At 26.5% G+C, this 21,804-nt stretch overlaps 1 protein-coding gene across 1 annotated transcript; it reads right to left on the reverse strand.

The window, feature by feature from the left end:
* Positions 1–14,700: 14,700 nt before the first annotated feature.
* LOC122269628 (uncharacterized) lies at positions 14,701–20,377 on the reverse strand. Its single transcript, XM_043043587.2, has 2 exons — positions 20,142–20,377; positions 14,701–15,319 (listed from the first exon to the last, which is right to left on the reverse strand). The coding sequence occupies exons 1-2, from the start codon at positions 20,162–20,164 to the stop codon at positions 14,938–14,940; spliced, it is 405 nt and encodes a 134-aa protein (XP_042899521.1). The 5' UTR covers positions 20,165–20,377; the 3' UTR covers positions 14,701–14,937.
* Positions 20,378–21,804: the final 1,427 nt, after the last annotated feature.

The raw sequence follows: 21,804 nt of genomic DNA on the forward strand, positions 1-21,804 counted from the left end.
CTTTTACATCACAACCAACGAGAGGACTTTTAGCCACATCATATTTAACTAGCACCTTGTTGCTATTCGGCAGTTAATTTGTCAGCTAAAAGATATGCTCAATATTTATATATATATGTATATATATATATATATATATATCACTGAAAAATAGTGACAAAGTAGAGCAAAAAATAGTAATAAATAATAATAATAAAAATTTGAGATTAATTTTAGTTTTGATCTCGAATTGCTTTTTATTGATTAGATCTCAGTTTTGTGCATGATTTCTTAGTGTTGTTTAGTATTTCTTTTTGTTCAGTACTTTTTTTTCACCTCGTACGAAGAATAGTTATCCAGTTAGTATAAAATTAGGTAAAGTTATATTATAAGAATGTAATGGTCTAAATCAGTCTATCATTGTTTTCTGTCGTATAACTTTCAAGCAAATAAAAAAAACTTGTTCATTAATTTTCTGAAAAATTAAATATTTTTCAGGACTTATTTCAATGGTTCAAAAATTCTCTGAACTACTGTTATATCATGCTAAACTGGTTATGCAGTTATTGTTTGTCATTTTACAAAAGAGAAAAACATTTGTGTTTTTAGCAATGAATATTGAGAGAACTGCATCATCAGAATCATACATTAGTTACAGAAGGAAAAATTTCCAAATTTGTATATTTTACAACTTTACAAATTGTCATTTAATTCATAAGTTCTTTCTTTAAGAATTTGTGTGTTGAAATCAGTAAAAGCTGATTTTTTTTTAATCTTACATTTTCTTATTGTTCATCAGATCATTCACACTGCAATAATTATTTTAATACTATATTTATATTAATTATCCTTAAATAACGTTTATAAATGAAAAATAAATTGAATAAAAAATGCTCTTACTGAATATCGTTTCATGTTTCTGAGACTGTTTTTCTACCATTTTCATTTTACGTGATCGTCAACCGTTCTTACAAAAAACGTCCACTGCAAATTTAATAAGTCTAATTTCATTAACTTAAAATAGTTCCTGGTACACTGAACACTATGTTGTAAGCATATATTTTCTATGAAAAAACCGTAATATATAACTACACACAGCAACTACTACACACAACTACACACAGCTACACAATATATAACTACACTCTTCCATCATCAGCTGCAAACCAAAAATATTTTTCTCACGTGATTCTAAACTAAAGCTCTAAGATCTAACTTTTGATTTTTATAATTATCGTTTTTGTTATATTTTTTTTAATATTTTATCAAATTGAAATAGAATACAAAATGAATATTTATTCATTGTGTAGGTTTTAAAAATTAGTTCTTTAAGTCACAAAATTGCAATTTAAAAAAATAATGTTTTTTTATTATTTTACTATCGTTTGAATTTATATTAATATTCTATTGATTCTTTTAACTTAAAAAGTCATACAATTCCTAAATGAAGTGAATCAAAATCAAAGAAAATTTTTCTCATATGACCCCTGAACTAAGGATATCGTCTTTTTTTATGTAATTGCTAATTTTTAAATTTCATTTAAATTCTTTTAATATTTTAATAAATGAAAGCAGAGTACAAAATGGACATTTATGCATTCTAGAGTTCTTAAATATTGATTCCTGAAGTTACAAAATTTCACTAAGAAAATTTATGTATTTTTAATTTAATTATCGTTTGCCCTTATATTAGTATTCGCGATCGCAACGAACTATAGGGGGCGTTGCTGTATGAGACGAATACCTGCGATTTCTATATGAACAGTCATTCAGTTACTCTGGAGATGTCTTTAATGTAGCATTGTAACGCTTCCTCTTTATTGTGGCCAATTAAATTTAAAAAAGAAATTTTTTTAATATTCTTCCTTGTGCAAACGAAAACAAAATGGTATCTCTTTTCTTTACAGAAGGAACATCCAAAACACATCGGGAAAATATTTGAACATAAACAGAAAAGAATATGTATATTCTTATAAGAGTTAAAACCTAATGCCCGAGAAATAGTTTTACTAAATTTAATGATATAACATGAAAGACCTATTTAAACTTCACATTCCATAGTTTTAAGAATCATATTACTTCAAAAATTAAAATGAACAAAAAGTATACATAAGCCTCATAATTTTATGAAATTCAATTTTGTAAAAAAAGTTTTTTGAAAACAATTTTTATCAAAAAATTTCAAGTTTCAATAAAAATCATTATTTAGAAACTAAGAAACGTAAAATAAAGAATGCTGACGAAACAAAAACAAAAAAACAATTCTTTCTTGTCGCCATTTTTTAGTGCTACGAAAATTCGTTTTTGGGATTTGCAAAAAACAAAACAAGATGCAATTTTATTTTTTCAGGAGCGAAATGTTTTACCGAAAAAACGAAAATGTACCAATTCCCACGACAAGAAACTTTATCTTAGTAAACATACGTTTTGGAAATGTCATTTCATTTGGAATCTTATTTGTCAGAGTTCATATGGCGATATGATTGTTTTGAATCTATGCTAAACTCTATATCGGCCCATTTTCCACCGAAATCCGATTGACTACTTTGATTTTTAATAAAGTCTTTTATTTTATGATTTGTCGCAAAAATTTTAAGTGTAATTTCAGATTGGCGGCACTGAAAATCCGCCAAATCTGTAGCGGCAGTGGCGTTAGTACGTAAGAATAAAGGCGTTAGTACGATTTTTTATTCCATACTACTTTTCTGAATCATATTACTTCAAGCATTAGAATATACAAGAAATATACATAAACACATAATGTTGTACCACTTAATTTTTCAAAAAAAGTATTTTGACAACAATTTTCATCAAAAAATTATTAACTAAAAAATGTAAAATAAAAAATTCTTAGGAAAAAAAAACGATTTTAAAAATTCTTTATATTGAAAAAAAAACTTTCATATTGTTTCTTTTTTTATTCTTATAGTTCTTAATCAGACGTAAAAAACCATTCTGTAGAAAACTATCATCAAATAAGAAAAAATAATATTTACAAGCAAATTTCTTATTATAAAAATCATAACACTCACCTGTTTTATAAATCCGCAGAATTCCAAATGAAATGTTCTTCGCTTAAAAATTTTATTTTCAAATAATATATGCATAGATTATCTCTTCATTACTTTTAGATTACATACCACACATCAAAATTTTATAATTGTAAGATCTCGATATGAATTTGAATATGTAGCTTAGAAGCAGAATAGCTGAATTCTAGTTGAAATTATTCTTTCAAAACTAAAAAATGCTTACCAAGAAATCGATAAAAAATTATTAATAATCAGCACAAATGATACTATTTTAAGTAATTCGGGTGATTCTTGTTTGTTGTTTTCCGAATTATATCGATACAGAAATATATACTATTCTATAAAGATGAATATTATGTAACTATTACAGTTCTGAATTCATTTTATTCATCGGAATGACGAAAGCAATTTGACTTCACTTTCATTTGTAATGAATTGAAGACAGAAAAAATTATTTTACCGTAATATGCGCATCTGTAACAGCAAAGTTATGTTGTTGGTAATAGAAAGGTAAAAATTATTGAGAAATTGTTCTTCAAATGCTTGGCGTGTTCTGCCTCAATGTTTGGCATGTTCTGGTTAGTTTTTTCAAGTTCTTCTACCTTTTCCTTAGGGAAATTTTGCTTCTTATTTACTGCTAAGAAAATGGCTTCCGTCATGGCAATGGTTATCATGAAATTAATGTCCGATATTTTCAGTCTCCCACTAGAGGGCGTACTCGAGTGTTGCGATCGCGAATTCTATTGATTTTTTCAAATCAATTAAAAAGACATTCAGTTCTCAAAGGAAATGTTCAACTTTAAATTACGAGCAAAATTTTGCAACTTTAAGCATTTATGATGAATTAACCAGTCTCCTTAGGTACGTATTTTAATCTACTTATTTAAGAATAATATTTCTAAGAAAATTTTTATAGCAAATTTTTTCTGTTTTTATGCTTAATTATTTTATAAATGAGCAGTTATTACAAATGGATAAGGTAGAAAAATTAAAATATAACACGTTCCACTGTAAAAAAAAATCCTTATGAAAATACAAACAACGACTGACAGCAGAGATAAAATATTCAAACCTTAAGTTATGAATCCTCTGTTAATTTACATTTTATCCCATATAGGATTTTCATGTAAAATAAGCAGCATTATCCATAAAATGACAATTGCTACGCAAAGATCCTTATGAAAATACAAACCTTATGAAATACCTTACCTTATGAAAATACAAACAACGGCTGAGAGCAGAGATAAAATATTCAAACCTTAAGTTATGAATCCTCTGTTAATTTACATTTTATCCCATATAGGATTTTCATGTAAAATAAGCAGCATTATCCATAAAATGACAATTGCTACGCAAAGATCCTTTGTTGAATAATGGACACAGTTAGACCGACATTCGAGATCAACAATTTGGCAAAATTTCGAGACCAACACTATGATTGTGTTAAGCGTTACGCACAAGCTGCCTTTACTTCACACACAAGCAGGTACCCTTCAATCTGACTCGGAATGGATTTCAAGCAGTCACTACGGATCGAATCGCAGTCCTTCGCATTTGCAGCTCAGTCATAATTTATAATAATAAAAAATCTTTCAAAATATATTATTTATAATTTCTTTATGGTGGACAATTATTAAATAATAATACTTCTCATATTATTTATCTCATCTTGCTATTTAATATTACATAACTCACAAATGATGCGCACTAATTACTCCTGCAGTTGTTTAGCTGATTTATATGTTTTCGCAAAAATTATTTCAAAATAATACTTAGTTTATTATTATTTTTTCCCACATTTTGAATTATATGACGTATTTTTTAATAATTTTAATTACGTCACCCTTTATAATTAAATTAACAGTGGATAATTCTAATTTGCGTTAATACATGTCATCTGTGTAATTTAATCTCAAAACCTGTAATAGTAAATCTGTAATACCAATCGAATCGTGAAATTGGTAGCTTCAATTGATCCCAGATTGTTGTCCGTGTTTGCGTCAAATCTATTTGGATAGCGGTGCAGTGAATCTCTCTCTTAAGTATCTAATTTCACTGCCCATCTTAGGAACTATTAAAGACCAGTTATAGTAGCAGCATGAAATAGTTTTTATTAAATTAATTTTATTTTCAGGAATATATTTTTGTTTTATTAGTAACACGTGGTTTTCAAAAACTTGCAGCTAATTAACTGTGAGTTATATTTTATATAATGCAGCTCATATAACGTAAAAAGATTTTTTCATGTTTAAGAAATCATTCAAATCTACCTAAAATATGATTTGTGTTTTACAATTTTTGCTTACAATTTTTGTGACGTAATATTTTGAATATAGCACTTCAGTTTCAACTGAAATTTTATGGAGTATTTTTTCTTTCTCTTTGCAAAATGTTTCAAAATAAATTTGTAGTGAGGAAAAAAACACCCTGAATAACTTTTGATCTAATGATCGAACCTTCACGTTCTAAGACTCTATTTTAATGTCTCGAGGGGGTGAGCTTAGCACATGCTAATTAATAAGTGCAGATGATACTTTAAGTTACGAAATCAGACACAAGAACGTACTTTCTCTGAATAAACATACTTTTTTTTTCGAATGATTCGGATTTCTGACCCCAAAAATATAGGGGGCAGCTGCAATCTGGAATATATGGTCCAATTGTTTGGTCACGAGAGCGGTCTAAAGTTTTGACCCCTTAATATTAATTTTGCTTTATGCATATTTCACTATATCTCGAAAACTTCTTAAGCAAATTTTGCTCACAATTATAAAAAATTTTTGGCCAAAGATAATTCCACACAAAAACTTAACATTTAATAAATATTTATTATTTTATTTAATAATGGTTAATTAAAGTTTGAATTGTAAGATACACAATTTTTTGCATCATTTCAAAGGATAAAATTTTGCATGGCAAAATCTAAATTTTAAACAAAACCTCCTGGCTGAACTGTAGGACCTTTTTTCCAGATTGCGGTCACCCTACCACTCATATTTTAGGGGTAAGAAATCTGAATCGATTTAAAAAAAATGTATGGTTATGCATAAAAAGTACGTTCTTGGGTCTGATGTCGTAACTTAAAATATCGTCTTCACTTGTTAGTTAATATATTTGAAGTTATCCCGTTCGAGCCATTAAGATGGAATCCTAAAACGTGAAGATCCAATCATAAGTTAAAAAGTTATTCAGAGTGGTTAGGTGTTTTCTTTCTTTTCTGTACATTCGTTCACCATCTTTGGTGCATTATACTTTAGGGAATACAACTGAAGTTTTCTGGGATGCTCCTTAAAGTGTTGTTTTAACTTCGAAAATATAATATTTCCTAAATCAACTATTTATAATGCAAAAAAGGAAAGAAGAGACATTTTTAAAATGAATTATGAAATTATAGCTTTGTTACTGTGCCAATAAGACATTTCTTATGAATCCAGACTGCGGCTAGTTAGATCAATTTTCGAATACCAGCACAAAATGCCTGCATTCCGGAAGTTGCGCAGTGATTTTTAATTTTTTTCGTCAGGCTAAGTTTGTAGCACCGCTTTATATGCTTACTTATATTACTTGATGTCTTTAAGCTCGACACCTTACAGCTCTCCATTTCACTTGAGCACACTAATAAATGCAGAGTGTTTTAGAAAAAAGGAACACATTGTATAACTTTTGATCTAGTGATCCGATCTTTTAATCTAAGACGCAATCTTAATGTAAATGGGCGACCTAAAATATGCTAATTACCCTGAGAAAAACAGTATAGTTAAATTTAACTTTTTTTTTGCTCTATGAGAACAGCAAAATCTCGGTAATTTTCCCCGACGCTCCTTGGTGATGATTTTAGAAAAATAAACTATACAATACTGTCTTATAATATGACATAAAATTTGGTAAATGTGATAAAATTTAGTAATTTCATTATGATACTTTAGCATGGCATAAAATCTACTCAGTAGAATTAACTTTTCAGCTTTGTATTTTTCACTATGTGGTAATAAGAGCTATAAATTTGAAACAAAGAATTTCCAGTTAACCGTTAGCGTATGAACTTAATTACCAATTGTTTAAATACCTTATATTAGTTTTAATTACTTTTTTTTACGAAAAATGTTATTACCATTCAATACTGTAATTTTACCAGAATATTTTTCTCCGTGCAATGCATTAATGCAAACGATATTCTAAGTTACGAAAATATACAAAGCGTACTTTCTCTTGAATAAGCATACCTATTTTTGTTTAATTCGGGTTCCTGATTCGTTCCTAATTCATTTATCCAAAGTTACACGTAAAATATTATTTTTAATAATTACTTAATATTTTATTTGATAAAAGTCGAAAACATTTTGGTATACGAAGGTTAACTTTTTACGTCATTTTGAAGAATGTAATTTGATAAGGAAAAACACAAAATTTTGACGAAATAAATAATTTCTAAGAATCGAACACCAATTAATCGTAACTGGTTATTATTTTTTTAGCTATTGATTTTTTTTCCTCACATTTTTTATTTTTATCATTGAGTTAAAAATAGAACAAGACTAGCATGTGATAAAAAAAACGGTCTTTGGTTCCTTTTCTGTAAACTGTTTGGTATTTAGGCATTAATATTTTTCCATCTTAATGATTTCATTTTTAAATGTTTAAAATAATTACTTTGCTAGGAAACAAATAAAGCAAACATCAATAGAATTACTTTCTCTGTTTTCAAAATAATTTTTATACATTTATCAAACCAATGGGATACATTTGACCTTTTACTCTTTAAAATTATTTGTAAATATTAGTTTATAACTCAAGTTTCAGTTTCATTTTTTCAATAATGATAATATTTAGTACTGTAAATTTAAATTTGTTTAATTTTTCTATTTATAACCTAAACATATTTGTTTACTAAATTTTAATCTTAATTCCCCAGAAAAATATCTTTTAAAATTAGGAAATATAATATCGTTAACGCCAAAAAAAAATCTGGTAAAGCCTTGTTATTTAATGATGAAAGTTATGCATCTAAAAATGTAATCCATTAAATTAATCATTTAAACACCAGATTTTTTAGAGGCAATGATTTCAAAACTATTTATAGAGATGAATATTTTTTTCTAGGTTCAGTAAGTTTAAAAACTATAATGCATAAATATATTGTGTATAACAAAAATGTTATTAAAATTATTATGATCTGTAACATTTTATATTAAAGAGTTAGTCGTCACGTTTTTCATTTTATTAATTGAATATTTATAAAAATGTTTGAAACAATACATCAAATAATACATTTTATAAGTGAATATGCTAACTTTTTAAAAAAGAAACATTTATATTAGAATTATTATATTAATGTTATTAAAACAAGACTTTTAAAATAATGAAACTTTGATATGTACCATTTTTAGAGACATACCTTTTTTACAAAAAAAAAATGATAAAATTAAACTAAAATCAATAATTTAAAGTATTTAGAAATTTATAGATAATATTTAATCATAGAACATACAAAAACACTATCGAAATCTAAAGAAACACTATCGAGGACTTCTAAGCACTTTAGATTGGGGGAGAAAACTATAAGGGTGATTATTATAGAATACCTTGCATTATCAGTAATATGACATTGATGTTTAAACGATCTGTACTACACGATTTACTAAAGTAAATATTCTGATAGTTTATGTTCTATATTCAATCGTAAATTAAATATAAAACCTTCTACATGTTTTTTAACACATAAATTTAATTGGTTTTGTGTATGAATAAGTTGGAATTAAATGTTCCAATTGAAATTAATTGTACTTTCTTATAAATTACTGTTAAAAGCAATATTTTCTTAGAATTAGAAATTAATGATGAAGATAGGATTTTATTATATAATATTTTCATTACAATAGGTTCCATTAAATTTCCAACAAGCATGCTCCATCAAAAATCTTTCAACAGATCTTCACAATTTCTACTATGTGGAACTCAGCCAGCTCTTATACCAATACACTCTATTCAATTTCGGCTCTGATTTAGTCTCGTTTGTTACATTGACTTACAATGTTCTCGGGATAACCATGGAAGTTCACTGCAATGGTTGGAAAACTAGATAAATTTACGGAAACTATGGTGAATTCAAAACCTTGATTTTAAACAGTCGTTTTATTCACTATAATGAGGAATCAATTTTGACACAATTCTAATTTATGGTGATGCTGTAGGATACTTGCACTTCAAGAAAAAGATCATAGATACCTACACATGTGACCTACGATGTCAGAGTCAGCTGATTGCTTATAAGCAAAATGACATGTCAAAGTTGAGCTAAGTTTCTCCATATAAACTAGAACGTTACATTCCGTGAAGTTAATTAAATACAGCTCCTTATTGATCAACAAATTTCTTGAAAAGAATTCTTTCCCGTCTGCGTCTTTTACTTAATTATTATTCTTAGCTCATTTTTATGTAATTTTTTTCAAAATATAATACATTTTCAATTTTATTTAGGAAATATATCATAAAATTGTTAAAATACAGTACAAAAGTACAAATGTACTTCACAAACTTCTACACAATGATACTAAATGTACTCCAATTACAAAATCTATAAGAATGAAAAATTAATAACGGGCGAAAAATAGTCACCAACTCCCCTTGAATTCTACTTCTTTATTTTTTTCTGCTTTCACAGTACTAATCTCTTCTTACTATAACATACATTTTAAAAGTACGGTTTGGTTAAAATTGATTTAAGTTTAAAGTAAATAATCAATTAATACAAAAACAATTTTTTCAAAATATTGTTTTTGATGCATCAAAACTCTTAATGCAAAATATCACAGATTCCTGAAGGATATAAAAATTGTTGCTATAATTTTTTCTTAAAAAATTAATATTAAAAATTGCTTCCGATACTTCTGTTGATGTTTTTATCATACTTTTAAAGTTTGACAACTGAACCACAAATTTTAAAATTCTAAACTTTAATTTAATTTTATTTTGCCTTTTAAATGTCGTCTGCACGATCAATAGAGTTTCAAAATATTAAATTATAAAACTATAAAATGAATTAGATTCTATCACAGAATTTTTGAATGTGCATGTGTATAATCGGAAATTTATCAAATGAAAAAAATCATATTTAAGTTAAATAGCAAGAAAGGAGAAGTTACTCTTTAAAATTATACTTTTTCATAAAAAAATATATTTGATTAAACGAATTGACAAACCTAAGGATAAAATATCATCTATCATATTGCAAAAAATGCATCATATGAAAATAAGTATCTAAAATTCCAACTTTATTATTATAAAACTGTACACACAGTTTTGCTTGGTTTTCCTTCCTTAAGGATACAACTTTTAACTTTTAAAGACAAATAATTACACTTTTAAAAATTCTAACATAATATTTTCTCAGCAAACTCGGACACAAACTCTTTAGTTCTCCTTTATTTAAAGCTAGCGTGTGTAGTTGTTAAATATGAACTCTTAGCAATAAAAATTATGCATTTAAAGAAAATGGCAATATTTTATTTAAGATAGTTTCCCTCCTTATAATTTAATTTTGAATTTTAAAAGACAAATAAATACCTCATATTATAACTTAATTTTTGAAAATCATCATATATAATGTTTTCCTCGGCATATNAATTATAAAACTATAAAATGAATTAGATTCTATTACAGAACTTTTGAATGTGCATCTGTATAATCGGAAATTTATCAAATACAAAAAATCATACTTAAGTTAAATAACAAGAAAGGAGAAGTAACTTTTTAAAATTATACTTTTTTGTAAAAAAATATATTTGATTAAACTGTACACAGTTTTGTTTGGTTTTCCTTCCTTAAGGATACAACTTTCAACTTTTAAAGACAAATAATTACACTTTTAAAAATTCTAACATAATATTTTCTCAGCAAACTCGGACACAAACTCTTTAGTTCTCCTTTATTTAAAGCTAGCGTGTGTAGTTGTTAAATATGAACTCTTAGCAATAAAAATTATGCATTTAAAGAAAATGGCAATATTTTATTTAATATAGTTTCCCTCCTTATAATTTAATTTTGAATTTTAAAAGACAAAAAAATACCTCATATTATAACTTAATTTTTGAAAATCATCATATATAATGTTTTCCTCGGCATATAAAACAAAATAAAATCTCATTTAAAGTTAACGTATATAATTCTAAAATATTAAACGCCAGTTAATAAAATTATACCTTGCTTCAAAACGAATATCTGATGATAAAACAAATCTGGAAATTTTTAAGTCTCCCACTCCCACTTAAGTCTCCCACTTTATTACATAAATTCGGATTTTAGAAGACAAACTCCAAATCACTACTTTTTCTATTGAAACTTTTCTTATTCCATTATAACTTCGATTACTTTTCTCAATATGTAAATGAAATTTGTTAGTCCTTTTTCATTGAAGATAACGTGCACAATTTTTAAATATTTAATTAAATTTAAGCTTACCAAGCACCTACGCTTTTTATTTCATTACTAAGATTCTCAGAAAATCATTCGTAGAAATAAAACTCTCACTTTTGACAATTCAGCAATCTTGGAGCAGTATTTCGTCAATCTTAAGAATAATTTCGTCTCAAAATCACGTGATTTGTGTCAAAATGCGAATTCTCAAATATATGACAAAAATGTTTCCTCAACTCGAAACCTCGTAGTAGTGCATTGTTCTAGATTGTTAACTTGATTGACGAAACTAGAATAACTACTAGACAATAGGAAATAAGGTTACGAAATATACCGAAAGGCTGCATGGTGGTCAAGAAAGTGGCCTTGTACCAGATAGATTGTATGGTGGCCAAGGAAGTGACCTTGTACCAGACAGATCCGAGGTTTTAATCCGACTTTGAGTATGAGTTGTTTATCTCTCTATATTTATTGTGCTGTGTCACCCATATCGTGCGTGCCCAAGTTTGAGAAGTTAGATAAACTAGGCATAATGAGTTTTTTTTTTTTTGAAAAAAATAGAATGACAAAATATTTCTTTAATTTTGACAAAATTCGTTTCCTTGAAGAAGTGTCAATAATTATTTCGTCACGTTGACGAAACTTTTGCTCGGAGCATACACCAAGAAATGGTTTCGTCGAAAACGAAGAAAGTTTCTTGATATATGAGTATTCAGTTTTTACAGTGAATTTCACCCAAGACTGTGTGTTTTTTTTTAAAATAACTTTGATTTAAATTCAATACTAATTCTGAATTGCATGCATTTAACTGTTCATCACTAATGATCTAGTCTGCAGTGATAAAATTCTACAATGTACTCTTCGTTTTCTCAAAAGATACACTAATTTCAATCTGAGGGAGAGAAAGGATACAGAATGCAATTTGAAGTCGGAAAGCCCATAAGGATTTCTGATGTTGTTGATACGATAGTGTAATGTACTTCGTAGTAATTACGGTAATTTCATTAGCCAACTTCTGGGCTCGTTTGTTTTGTGAAATAACGACCATTTGTTAAACCGAAAACTTCTATTTTCGGCAAGAAGAACCTACTATTAGAATTGCTTTTATATCAAGGTAATTTGCCGACTAAAGAGTACCTTAATTTTATTCCAGATTTACTATTGTTCTTGGTTTTCCTTTGTGGTTAAAAATATTATTTACTTTATTAGAATTGCGAAATAAACAAAAACAAATAATTAATATTTAAAAAATACCTTTAATTAAATAATAAAAAATAATAAAATGTTATGAAGCTTACAATTAAGGATACTTTTATATCAAGGCAATTTACCGATTAAAGAGTACTTATATTCCATTCCAGATTTACTATTGCTCCTTGGTTCTCCTTTGCCGCTAAAGATATTTTCTTTGTGACAATGTGAAATGAAATAGTTAATAGACATTTATAAAATACTTAAAAAATCTATAACTACCATCAAGGTGAATTAAATTAAGATAATCAACCAATGAAATGGTTTATCTTTCACTAGCTTTACTGCTAGTTTTATTACTAGTTTTGGTGTGGTGTTTAGTGGTAAAGACAGTACTATTTAAAATTTGTTGCTATGCAACGAAAACTTAAAATGTATTATCAAACAAACTGCCAAGATAGTTTTCCAACGAAATACTTTATGCTCTTTAAGTTTTGCTTGTATTTTTTTCTGTGCTTTTTGTTGGATTTTTTGAAACATTATGACTGCAACATTTTTAAATCATTAAGCACTTTAAAACTATATATGTTCAGAAAAATAAAAACATGGTTGAAAATTACTGATAATTTTTCCTGTAGTTTGCTTTCTTTATTAATATACTATACTAGTATATTTACTATACTAAAAAAAATTTCCAGAATCAAAAATTCAAATATTATACTACATAAAATATGTTTCAATATACCAAATAAAAATTTTTAATTTGAAATATGTATATAAATATCGGCTCAGAAAATTTTCGACCAATTGTATACAATTATTTTGTTACTTAATTTACTTCCTTTAAATGGATTTAAAAGTCGTTATTTTTCATATAATACATTAAAAAAATCATAATAATTTATAAAAAAAATTTGTGTTTGATTGATTTTTCAAAAAGCAAGTTTAACAATAGTGCGCTTTTTTTCTTTTCACTTGTATAGGCCCATAGAAATAAAATTCTATCCAAAACTGCATTCCAGTTTTTGATCCTTTATAAGGCAACCTGCAAATCGCAAATAGAATTTCTTAAATTTAAAGATTTCTCTGTGAATTATTATCCCAGGAATTTTCTGTAAATTTCTTTGCATAGCTGTGTGAAACATCTAACCTTTTTAAGGTTTGCATGCTTGTTAATTTCAAAATGTATCAGAAGTACTGAACACTTTATGCAGCATTCAAAATTTACAAGCATTTCATAAACATTTATAGTCAGTTTTGTGTTAAATTTAATTAAACTGTTTAGGTTTTTTTTAGCAATATTAATATTTTAAAACTCACTTCCATTATTCTTTATGAAAAATTATTATATTAATATATTAATTGCTGCATTTTATTACTGAATAAAAAAATTAAAAAACATAAAAACTCAAATCATGGAATTTCTTTTTTTCTTCTTTGAATTAACATTTGAAAGAATTTAAATTCTAACTTCTACTACTCAAATTTCCTACACTAGAGTTTGGTGTGAATGGGATAAAGAATTGTTGTATTTTTAAAAGGAGTAACTTAAAGAGATTCGGATTATTATGAAACTAAGATTTCCTTCATTGTTAAATAACAACAAAGCAGTATCAACTCATGGAATGATTTTTCGATGAATACGTAGGATTAAAAAATTCTTCCATTTTTATTCATATAAAATAAACACTAACTTTAACTTGTATATTTTTTTAGGAATTACATGTAACATTAAATAATTCTCAGATTTAAACCTATAACACTGTTGGTTATGGAACATTTTTAAGTTTGATGAGTACTGAAATAATTAACAAACTTCTAAGTAAAGCTGGGGAAATTTATTATTATTACAGTTCTGAATTAACATAATATATTTTAAGCAAAAATTCCTTTAGACTGAATAATCTGTATGTTTAAATGTGGTAAGAATGTTATAATCTCGCGCTAGAAAAGATTAGCTAATAAATTTTTTTCTCGGTAAATGAATAAATACTGCAGTATCAAATCTTGCAAATTAAAAAAAAATGTAAATAAAGCAATAAATCAGAAACAAAATTAATTTTGAAATAACTACTGTACAGAAAAATTTGGAATTAAAAAATTTATTGAAACTTTTAAAAAGAAACCCAACTTACTATACAAATCTGCTTCTATATATTCTTCAATCTAATTCATAAAACATTACTCAAATAACATTTCCCTCATTCATTGCAGAGACCGCGTACTCTTGCTTCCATCGTGTGCAAAAATGGATACAGGATTTGATTGGTGAATTAAAATCGCGTTCGTTAAAATACCTATTTTACCCATCAATTTTCTGCGTCTATGGTACATCTTTTTTTGCACCAACATCTTTAGGTTTTACCCATTTGTATGGATTAGGCTTTTGCTTTTCTAATTTCTCGAGCAGCAATCGGAAACTGTTGGGTTGCTCGTTCTCCTTGTTCTCGAAGAGCTCTATTTTTCTGGGACCAATGTGTCGGTAGATGCACTTCAGATTTCTGCATGCGGCATTATACTTGCAGGTTGGATGCTGGAAAAGGCACTTTTGACCCATGCGGCACTTCGGAAAAAATCGGCACCTGGGAGTTTGCTGAAGTTTCTCTGTTTCAGGGTCTCTTTTCATACTCTTGCTGTTCTTAGTAGCAATATCTTCAACCGCTTTTCTCTTTATCTGTTGCACAGGTCTAACAGGTGCTGAGATTCTGAAAAAAATATAAACAATTAAATCAAAAAAATAATGTATCAACAATGGTATTATTAAATTATGCTGCAAAAAATTGGCGGTGCGTTTCACTGTAAAAAAAAAATTCGGGACAAAAGTTATATACTGGAAATGTTGTAATAATATATGCTGTAAAATCACTAAATCACCTTAATTAAATAAATGATTCCATAAAATTAATGTGGTTCTGTAAAATAATACATAACATTTTGGAAGGGCCGAAATAGTCTGCTGGCTGGATAGGACGTTGGAACCATGTCCGAGTAGAAGTGAGCTCTATCCCAAAATACTGCTTTTTTTCATTTTTTTTTCTTCAAAAAAACAGGCGCTTGTCTTTTCACCAGATAAGTACTATTATTTCTGAAAATTCAGTTATATCAATAAAAACTTCTATGATAAATGTATGCCTGCATTGTGGTCAGTGCATGCCGAGAGCACCATTCGTACGACCATTCTCCGCGACGCTGAGATTCGAACCTGGGTCATCTCAAAGAGTCCTATATGCTACCAGAGCTCTAGGCGTCTCAGTATGAAAAAAATCTTAAATTATTTTCATCTTAAAAAAGTTCTTGAAATAATATATAAGTGAAAAGAAGTTTAAACTATAGAGGCCTACCAGAATGAAAATGCATTTTAATCAAATGTGCCAAAAATTATATATTAAAGAAATACATTGCTAAAGTATCGATTTAAAAATAAAATTGGATCACAGTTTTATTTATACGATGTTATTATTATTAAATATTTCCTGAAAAATAAGAGCAAGTACTTTTCGATACTTCTCTACTACTTTCTAAAATGATATGAAAGAGAAAGAGTAATTATACGGTAAAGAAAACTGAAAACTGCTTTGCAAATATCCAGAGAAAGTCTGCAATAATAATGGGATTTTTTTACAGTGAGTTGGCAACGGTGAAAAGCAAAAACAGTTTCTTAAACAATGCTTTTTCCCTTAGAAAAATATCTTTTTCCTCAGTTAAGTTAATCCAGTTAATCCTTACAGTGTACGATACATCTTTAAACTTAGGACTCATTATTCACAGACAAATTCGGTGCTAATAGTTCGATGCATCGATGTCTCGTAAAACGTCGATAATTTTAATTTATCGCGAGAACAGTATTTAAAAGATATTCTCACGATATATGAAAAATACGAAAAATGTTAACTTAAGCTAAATATTGATAAATATCAACACACGATGAATATCAAAAAATATATGGGCACAATAAATATCCACAAATGATTATATCGTAACAAAATCAGTAAAACCCATCCATGAAGAAGAAAACCTTTTCCTTCACTACAGTATTTCACAGCCTAAGGACATGCTTGGCGCTATTCTTGGAGTACGTGATATATCAGTAAATTAGTGTACATTTTTTACCCCTCTTTTTCACATGTATGATTGAGAAATAACTAATATTGAAAACTTTATTTTTGAAAAAACAAATCGCATATTATATTATTTTATCGTTATCAATTACAATTTATCAAATTAAATTTGACGTAAAATAATATTTTCTGACATAATTGGATCAAAATTTTCTATTTATAAACAGCTGAATTCAAGATTAATGGGACTAAATCTCTTTCTATATTTTAATGGCTCTTAATAATAATTACTAATTTTTTTCAAAAAAGATTCATTAGTAAAAAAAAATTCTATAAGCATTTGACCCATTAATTTTTCAAATGTAAAGAAACTCAATTTTTTAAAAGTAAAAGTGCGTAAAGTAATTACTTTTTTAATATCCATTTTCGCAAATAAAATAAAGAAAGTTTATTCACAAAAAAATATGTGACAAAATTTTAACATTACCACATATTTAAAATAACAAAACTAATTCAGAATTTATTAATTTAAAGGATTCAAAATAGTAAATTCAAACGAATAAATACTAAACCAAATAAAAAGTAATAGCCAACTACTACAGGACTGCCTACTTTTGACTATGACAAAATTATGTTATTCTATACAAATAAAACCAGTGAAAAAAAAATCTTTAAACAAAACTTTTTTTAAGTTAATTAATAAAATTCATATTAAAGGAATAAAAAATTAAATCATGCAATATTTTACTCTTCCCACATATTAAAAATGACTTAATTTTCCTCTAATCCATATCAATAGATGTAATATATTTCGTTCCCTTCATTAGGAAAAACAAAATAGGAAAATCTCAATTTGAATAGGTAATTCCTTCTCTGACAGACAATTTTCATTTAAATAACCTAAGTGCAAAAGAATACAGAAATTGCAGTATAAAAAACTTCTTAATGAATAATTGCTCTCTATTGAAAGCAAATGTCATTTATAATCATTTTAATTATGAAATTTTAAATAAAAAATTCTTCTGGGAGCATTAATAACGAATGATTTCATCAAATAAATCTGACATTAAATTAAAATTGCTTTGTGTCATATTTACTTCGCTGAAAAAAGCATTAAAAGAGAGAGAGGAAGAACTGAAATATTTAAAAGTAATTTCTGTAGCTTCAATACTGAATCAACTGATTCCTGATGCCACAGAATAAAAATTTTTTATAAAATGAATAAATAAATCTTGTAAATAACGAAATACATTTAAGTATTAAACTACAAAAAATTTAATTCAAAAACACTTCGTAGAGTACAATAACAAATCATTTAAACAAAAAATCTTTGCATTAAAATTAAATTACATTATGCCACATTAATTCCTTTTAAAAAATTTTTTAAAAAGGAGAGAGAAAGAACTGAGATTTTTGTCACTTCAATGCAGATTCAGCTAATGCCAGACACCACACCATAAAATAATAAATACTTTAAATAACAAAATACGTAAGAAACTAAAATAAATTTAATTAAAAAACCTCTTCGAGAAGTACTAAAACAAATAATTTACTCAAATATATCTTACATTAAATTTATTTCATTATATCTCATTTACTTTGCTAAAGAAACATATTAAAAGTGAGAGAGGAAGAACTGAGACGTTTAGAGTAATTTATGTCATTTCAAGGCAGAATCAATTGATTCCTGATAACTTGGATTAAAATGTTTTATAAAAATAACTAATAAACACTATAAATAACGAAATATTGTACTCTACGAAATAACAGTGATTAAATAAAAGAAGTTTAATTAAAAAAACTCTTCGTGGAGTACAGAAACAAATAATATAATCAAATAGAGCTTATATTAATTTAAAATTATATTATGATATATAATTATATTATATAAAAGAAGTATTAAAAATAGAGAGGGGAAGGACTGAGATATTTAGAGTAATTTCTGTTACTTCAAAGCAGAGTAAATTGACTCTTAATACCACAGAAAACAATATTTATTACAATATATTCTAAATTACGAAATCCATTTCAGCATTACACTTAATTCAATTAAAAAAATCTCTTCGCAGAGTTCAAGAAGAAATTATTTAGTCAAATCAATCTAATATTAAATGTAAATTGCATTATGTCATATTTACTTTGCTGAAAAGTATTAAAAGTGGCAAGAAATTAGATATTTAGAAAAATTTCTGTCGCTCCAATACAGAATGAACTGATTTCTGATACCACAGAATAAAATATTTTATGAAATAAATTAATAAATACTTGAAATTATGAAATTCATTTCAGCAATTAACTTAGTTAAATAAAATTTTTTAAAAAAAACTGTTTGTTAGGTCAAAAATAAATAATTTAATCAATTAAATCTTATATTTAATCAAAATTACATAATATCACATTTACTTAGCAAGAAAAGGTATTAAAAAAGACAGCAAGGAAAAGCTGAAATATTTAGAGTAATTTCTGGGGCTAAGGAATCAACTGATTTCTGAGAGCACTGCTTAAAATTTATTAATAAACATTTTAAATAACGAAATCCGTAGCATCAATGAACTAAAAACCACTTTCAGAACAAAAACAAATAATTTAATACACTCTATTATATTTATTTTGTTAAAGAAAGTATTACAAAAGAGAGAAGAAATTAGATATAATTTCGGACGTTTTAATGAAAAATCACCTAATTCCTCATAAAACAAAAATATTAAAAAAAATGAGTTTTAATTAACATTAATTATCAAAATACATTGAAGGAAATTAGGTTAATTGAATTTTAATTAAGAAAAACTATTGTTGGAGTTAGGTACTTCAAGGCAGAATTAATTGATTCTTGATACCACAGAACAAAATATATTATAAAATAAATTAATAAATACTTTAAACAGCGAAATTCAGTTCAGCGATAAATTTAATCAAATTAAAAAAAAATATATGCTTCAAAAACAAATTATTTGATCAAATAAAACTTATATTAAATTAAAATTACACTACACATTATTTACTTTCTTTAAAAAATTACTAATAGGAAGAGTGAAAAAAATGAGATTCTTAAAGTAATTTCTGACGTTTCAATGCAGAATCAATTGATTCCTGAAATAATTTTTAAAACAAATAAATAAATACCTTAAATACCCAAAACCATTTCAGCAATAAACTTAATTAAACTTGGAAAAACTTTTGGAGGAGATCAAAAACAAATTATTTAATCAAATAAATCCTACATTGAATTAAAATTACATTAAGTCATATTTTCTTTCCTAGTTTATTTTCAAATATATTCAACAATTTCAAATACTAATTACAAATACTAAAAAATTTCAAATACAAAAACTTATTCAGACACAGATGAACCATAACTATAAGCCACATTTTTTTTCTAATTAGAACGTATTAAATAAAATGGATATAGAAGAATGAAAAGCCTTAATTAATCAATAAATAAATCAATAAAAAAATAAGGTAAACTTACTTAATATCCTTGAGCAGAGACATCCTAAGAGTTATCCACAAAATCTTGATAAAAAATTCACTACACCAAACTTCAAAATTATAATCAAGTAACTACACTTTTCTTCAAATGTAACTATTAAGGAACTAAGTCACGATCTCACCGTACATCACGGAAATGAATACTACAATTTTAAAGTAACAGTTATGTACTTTTGCTGCAACAATAGATAGATACCTCCCATTGGTCAAACCTGGACACTGAATCATAACTATTGTCATTCTTGTCAAGTCATAACCACCCCCCCCCACACACACACAGTTCTTTTCATGCAACATGCAAACTATAAGAAATCATTCAGGGTATTATATACTTTGAAGCTCTTATCAATGATAATTACTCTTTGCAAGAATGACATGTCTTTGGGGCCAATTATGCCAAAAGAAAAGTACAAAAAAGCTCAACTAGCATTACAGAATTTTGTCACAATCCTTTAAAATTTAAATATTTCTTTCAAATATTTAAAAAAAACACTTATTATTAGAATTCAATTAAGTAGCATTGAATATTTGTATAAAAATAAAATTAAGTTTTGGATTGTTTCATTGAAGCAATTTATAAATGATATAAGCCTTCAAAAATTTTTTTTCAAATGTACTACCTAAAAGTTTATTCCCAACATTAATATTAGTGTATTAGAGAAATAATTTTTGCAAATAAAATCTTAAAACACCTTCGATTTGATATTATTCACCATCTTATTGAGAATGATCTTTTTTTCTTAATGTCATTAGAAATGTTATTTGTAATATTTAAAGATAGCAAGAAAAGATAGATCAATTTTGAAAAATTAATATTATTTTTATTTTTTAATTTCAATTATTTTTAATTTTAAGTTATTTCAGTTTTCAAAATATATTTTTCTTTGCACTAAAAACGAGGATCTTATGGAAAAAAATGATGTAAAATTTTGAAAATGCTTACGGCAAAGTAAAATTTTTCATTTATATTTTTTATTCTCTTCCAATTTTCTTCTTTTATCGGCGCATTCCATTTTCGCCACGAAAATAACTTTGTGGATAATACTATAGGCTACAAATGATTCAAATAAAATATACAATTCCGAAAATTTTACCCTAGCAACTATATCATTGAAACAATTTAGCTTAATTTCGCAATATTTGACGAAACATGCATAATAAAAACGAAACATAATTAAAAATGTACCAGGTTTCATGCAGTGAACATGAAAAAAAAAGCATTCCAAATATTTTTTATGCAATTGTCAGATTTTCACGCATTATAACTTAAGGGTTTCGTACTCTGACTTTGACTAAGTAAATTAATTAGCGCAAAAAAATAGTTAAGTTTTGAAATCTAACCCAAGTTAACTTTCTTTAAATAACCTCACTTTTTTTAAATTCTATTTAGATTTTTGACTATGAAAATATGGGTCGCTATACAGTTTAAAATATGTTCTTGGAAGTTTCAGTAGGGTGTGCGGTCAAAAGTTTAAATAAGCTAGAGGAAGTGTTAAATGAGAACCAGAAATAAACTGAAGAAATTATAAAAATTCATATAAAACAGAAAACTTTCTTTTCTAAAAATCTTTGAGTTTTACAACGAATTTAATAAGTTCCAATCACACAAAAAAGCGATTGTCTCATTCTTAAAATTGCTTATC

The sequence above is a fragment of the Parasteatoda tepidariorum genome, chromosome 3 (genome assembly GCF_043381705.1).
Source record: "Parasteatoda tepidariorum isolate YZ-2023 chromosome 3, CAS_Ptep_4.0, whole genome shotgun sequence".
In the NCBI taxonomy this organism is placed as follows: domain Eukaryota; kingdom Metazoa; phylum Arthropoda; class Arachnida; order Araneae; family Theridiidae; genus Parasteatoda; species Parasteatoda tepidariorum.

What these genes read in the sequence shown, in the direction of transcription:
- LOC122269628 (XM_043043587.2), bottom strand. Translation starts at nt 20,164, where the DNA reads ATGTCTCTGCTCAAGGATATTAA. An exon ending in TCTCTGCTCAAGGATATTAA is followed by an intron (nt 15,320 to 20,141) that starts GTAAGTTTACCT and finishes TATTTTTTTCAG; the next exon opens with AATCTCAGCACCTGTTAGAC.